This window comes from Rhagoletis zephyria, unplaced genomic scaffold (genome assembly GCF_001687245.7).
Source record: "Rhagoletis zephyria isolate East Lansing unplaced genomic scaffold, Rhagoletis_zephyria_1.1 Rzeph_scaffold_17447, whole genome shotgun sequence".
Classification (NCBI taxonomy): domain Eukaryota; kingdom Metazoa; phylum Arthropoda; class Insecta; order Diptera; family Tephritidae; genus Rhagoletis; species Rhagoletis zephyria.
Window position 1 is genome coordinate 5,259 of NW_016174508.1, and position 5,608 is coordinate 10,866.

At 40.7% G+C, this 5,608-nt stretch overlaps 1 protein-coding gene across 1 annotated transcript; it reads left to right on the forward strand.

Annotated features, from left to right (window-relative positions):
* Window positions 1–2,498: 2,498 nt before the first annotated feature.
* LOC108379842 (chymotrypsin BI-like) lies at window positions 2,499–4,606 on the forward strand (the record flags this gene model as incomplete). Its single annotated transcript, XM_017636195.1, has 2 exons — window positions 2,499–2,851; window positions 4,430–4,606. Coding segments are annotated over exons 1-2 (530 nt in total), but the record flags the coding sequence as incomplete, so codon positions are not given.
* Window positions 4,607–5,608: the final 1,002 nt, after the last annotated feature.

Consider the following 5,608-nt stretch of genomic DNA (forward strand, 5'->3'; position numbering starts at 1 on the left):
TCGGCAACGCTTCCAATGAAACCGAGAGTAACGCTAACATTTTCAAGGATAATCAAATAAGAACGAAAGTCAGGAGAACGTTCTGCTAGAGGACAAAACGAGAACAAAAGTTTTGAGAACCTTACGTTGAGAATGAGAAGGGGCCTGCGATTTTTAATTGTAAACCAGAATAATGATAGATCATTTCAACTTCCAGATAGGTTATCATTAGGGTGAACTGTCCATTTATGGAAAAATTATAATTTTCTGTGCAAGAAAATTTCGCGCCTTAAGTCTTTCGTTGATCTAAAATGCATAACTAACTTCCAGAACATACCTGAGACTTTAGTTCCCAAATTGTTCTTCCAGAGAAAGTTCCTTAAACTTTCGTTCCCGTTTTGTTCTTTGCCAGAATGTTTCGGTGAGTTTTGAGTTTAATTTTCATAAGAGTTCCAGTAGTTCAAAAANGATTTTTAATTGTAAACCAGAATAATGATAGATCATTTCAACTTCCAGATCGGTTATCATTAGGGTGAACTGTCCATTTATGGAAAAATTATAATTTTCTGTGCAAGAAAAGTTTGCGCCTTACGTCTTTCGTTGATCTTAAATGCATAACTAACTTCCATTCTTCGTTCTCTGTCAGAACGTTCCTGAGACTTAAGTTCCCAAATCGTTTTTCCAGAGAAAGTTCCTTAAATTTTCGTTCTCGTTTTGTTCTTTGTCAGAACGTTTCGGTGAGTTTTGAGTTTTATTTTCATGAGAGTTCCAATAGTTCGAAACTTTTTCGTCAGCTTCATACTTGGAATTTGCTTAATTTTAATACAAAGTTCGGAGTTCTTAAGGCTTAGACCATTTTTCCGGAATGTGCATATGTATGTATGTATGTAGTTTTCTACACTTACGGGTACTTGATTACCTGACTAGAACGCTTAACTATAGCTGCCGTTATAAACTAATCTAAACTTGAATGGGGTCCAGACCTTTCTGTGCACCCGTGAATCCGCCACCGATGTGAAAATCCGCAAGAACATATATAAATACATACACATTCAAAACGTATATACATATGTATGTGCAAATGCAATTTGTGGCAAAAAATTTGCCACCGCAGACACAGTGACGCAATTTTCGACATTTTGACAAGCCGCTTAACGCCAGACCAACGTCAGTCCAACGCCACCCAACACACTGCAGCAAGTTAGTCATTCATTCATTAAGCGAAAATGTCGAACTAATGAAATGGAAAAGTTGCTCTCACTAAATAGGTGTATNTTAACGCCAGACCAACGTCAGTCCAACGCCACCCAACACACTGCAGCAAGCTAGTCATTCATTCATTAAGCGAAAATGTCGAACTAATGAAATGGAAAAGTTGCTCTCACTAAATAGGTGTANGTACTATGTATGCATGTGTGTGTTGTCACCGCTCTCAGAGCGGCGCTCTGCATGCTTGGGGTGCGTATGTACACTTACATATGCATACACACATGTGAACAGTCAAATACGTGCGTAATAAATTTTGTATGAAAATATTATTTTTAGATACGAACATTTTTAAACGATAATCAAATATAAAGTATTCATTTTTACTATGCATTATTTCCCTCAGTGTAGTTCACTGGCTCCGTACAAATGAGAAGTGTGGCATGGACTTCCAATAGTCAAGGCGAGCAATGTAGGGGAAGAGATTGTTTAGATTTATTTACATCTTGCCACTTATAGTGAATCCGTAATGAGCTATAATTCCATAATTTGTCTATTTTCGAAACTAAGTGAGTAGTATTTCGTTACAGAGTTTATAAAAGTAACTGGCGCAGAGCGTACGCTGCTCAGTTGTAATGCGCGCATGCGCAGTAGCGGGTCGTGGAGTTTCAAAACAGTTAAGTGGCCGATTTAGCAGCTAATACTGCTATAAAATAGCAAAAAAGAAACACGNACAGAGTTTATAAAAGTAACTGGCGCAGAGCGTACGCTGCTCAGTTGTAATGCGCGCATGCGCAGTAGCGGGTCGTGGAGTTTCAAAACAGTTCAAGTGGCCGATTTAGCAGCTAATACTGCTATAAAATAGCAAATAAACACACACAGGCATACATATGCATGTATGTTAAAGTGTCTAAATGTTGCAAGCAACTAATAAAAGTTCGTAGGGCAGATGGAAGGAAATGTTCGAATTAAATAAGTATTTCGGCAATGTCGGTTAAAAGTTGCATTAAAATCATTGAAGTGTGTAAAATGCTACAACAACAACAATTATAAGAAATTTTGTTTTACGGCATACGATAATAAAGAAAGCCAAACGATAACGAGGTGGCACCGCAAGCACCTTTCGCCTCGAAGTTAGATACATAAAAAATTAAATTTAGATAATAAAATTTAAAAAAAATAATATAAAAACATAACCNAGCCAAACGATAACGAGGTGGCACCGCAAGCACCTTTCGCCTCGAAGTTAAATACATAAAAAATTAAATTTAGATAATAAAATTAAAAAAATAATATAAAAACATAACCCAGTGATGATACGACATAAACGCTCTTCAACAGCGTTTCAAATGCTAATACTAACATACCTGGTGGAGCGTTTAGCTGCGGCCAATTGGCGCCAAGTGAAACCGATGCATCTGCTGCGCTTCGACGAATATTCTGGCGATCAAATGTTTATGAGCATGGAAGCGGAGCATGTGGAAGACGACTTGCCCTCCAGTGACATACAAGCAATGGATCGAATTTTTGGCGGTAGTGTTGCACAACGGCATGCTTTTCCCTATCAAGTGGGTCTATTGTTGCAACGACCGAAGGGTCTATACTGGTGTGGTGGCGCGTTGATCTCGGATGAGTATATTTTAACGGCGGCACATTGTGTTGACATGTGAGTACCTAGAAGTTGGGATACTATGATGCCTCACACTCCTTGCCAGAAACAAAGTTCGGTTTATTTTCCCAAGCTGGTCATAAACTTTGGTCTATTCCACCAATTGGTCACAACAAAAAAAAAATGCAAAGAGAACTTTTTTGCCGTAAATAAAATAGGCGGAAAATTTAGAAGTTAGGATTTATCAAAGGGTGCTCGCAAAGATATTCTAATCTCAATCTTAGCTGCCTAAGAGAAAGTCATACAGCAGTAAGGAACAAATTTTTACGCTCACCGTGTGTGCTCCGATTAGACAATGATCTGTCAGAGGTCCCACCAAAAGCGAGAGGCGTGACCTTACAAAAAGGACCTTGCTACTGCGCATGTCCTTGTTTTCGCCCACCATTCGGTGAGCTTAAATGAAGCCCAACTGCCCAAGGGTGAAACAAAGGTGGTCCGTGGCGCTACATATGCTTTGGTCATTTTGATATCGTTCAAGGGTAGCCTTTCTCGCCAACTCGTCAGCCATAAGTGAACTCGGCGCCCTGATTGCCGCTGGGCTATCAGAGTAGCTCATTGAGTCCATCAAACTTTGACCAAGTATGAACTAGTTCACTGCTCGCTTCAAACCCTACAGCCGCCTTGGCCCGCACAATCACCCCTTGAGGGAATGTGTGTGGAGAAAAATTTGTCCGAAGCCACTACAGTAGCAACTGATGCCTTTCTTACTCAATCTTCAATGATAAATTTCCATGGGCCGGGCCCAAGTACTTGACACTATCAGCAAGCTGCAGGCAAACATCCACAATCGTTGGAAGATTTCCGTTGCGAATTTTGTGCTTCCTTCTTAATAACACCCGCTCTGTGTTACTAGAAGCCGCTGGCAACTCTTTCCGACCTTCGGTATAAACGCCATCCTTACGAAGCTCTAAGCCCTTGCGATATACCCAATCCTCCCATAATTTGTGTACATAAAAACCATCCGACCACACGAGCCTTTCATAGTCCCTGGCAGCTTTGCAGGTATGAAGGCGTCCAGTCCTGGAGCCCATGGCAAGCGACGATTATTCAGCAAGTTAGGGAAGTTTGTGAAACTCTCGTACCTAGCTGCGATGGCGGCTGCTCTTGGAGAAGGGTTACAAGGAAAATAGGCACTGCTAGTAGACCATATTCCTATTTCGCATCGTCGATAGCTAAAAGAAGCTCAATAGTGCGTCTATATCTCGAGAATCCATGAACCCTTCTACCAATTCGCAGAAGATTCTCCATAAAATCCTCTTCACTTTTTTATTTCAGACGTGCGGTTACCCAATCCAGCTTTATAAAGTCCTCAGTCTATTAAAATGTCCTCAAATCAGAAAACTCCGTCAACCACCAGAAGGGCTTCCCTCAGCGCTAACGCAGTATGGCATTATTTTTTTGTTTTAATAAAATATTAACAATTTAGGGATAGTTTCAATTAAATCCAGCTTACTAAAAATTCTGAATGAAGCCAAATATTTTAATAGCAACCATGTTGAGGCATCCCAGCTTACCAGTGTGTGTTCCTAATTTATCGATACATACATATGTATGTAATTATATGTCTTCTTGTAGGGCGAAGCGCGCTTTGGTATTCCTGGGTGCTCATGAGATTAAAAACGCCAATGAAGTAGGTCAGGTGCGCATTATGGTGAAGCGTAACAACTTCATTATATATCCAACGTGGAATCCTCGCCGACTCAAGAATGATATCGCTTTGGTGCGTTTACCCATACCAATTCATTTGATACGGTAAGTATATTTGTAATTAAAATGACATAAGAGATTGAAGGGCTCTCCAAAAGTTTTAGGAAATCATAAATTTTCTTTCAAATAAATATGTAGAAGTATTTGACACTCGTGGTGAAGGGCTTTAAGGCGGATTATCGCGTTCGAACGCTTCATTGTTTTGTTGGTTCCCTTCTTAGGAAGCAAACTTCACTCATAACGAATTCTAAGCCCCATATTACCTCGTAACAACTGAGAAAAATTCGAATGATTTACTATCACTTCCAAACAGCCGTATCAGAACCAATAGTTGACGCTTTGCCAGCGGCAGGCAGTTTCTTTGACCGCCTACGAATCGCAGAACTTTAGAGACATTGCATGCCGTGTTTTCGCCCAGCGATGTCTGAACCAACTACAATCCCATCTAGCCAGGAGAAGCCCAAAGGTTGAGACAGGAACTCCGTCCTCTCTATGCCCGGAGGGATGGTATTATCAGCCATGCAGTTTCCTGAAATGGCATTGTGTCCTGGTGCACAAATAGCTTGATTAGGACGTGATCTGAGCGACGCGAAAGGGGTCAGGCCATCACCGAAAAGTTTAAAACATATCATAAATAAACATAGTGCCTTGATTGCGACAAATTCATCAGAATAGATGTTTACCTATAATCGGTATGTAGTTAGTCGACTGCCTCTTTAATAGCGGTTTGCGGAGAATTTCTGACAGAACAAACCTGCTCGAACTCTACCGCCAAAATTCAACACATAGTTGCAGGCATTGACCGGACCTCACTACCAAAGGCTGGCACTCTTCCATTCACCCTTGCTTTTCACAGGAGGAAGCATCGAAAGCCTTAACCCCGTCAGTGTGGAACTTTAATAGCACTAAACCTCCTACCGTTCTGTACCGTATCACCGCCCGGTACTACTGTGAACTATTGCATAGGGAGGCGGTGTGAACACAGAGATCAACGTCTGTTACTATCTTGTTTAGTCTTGTGAGTTAAAAGTTGCACCTTGGAATTTA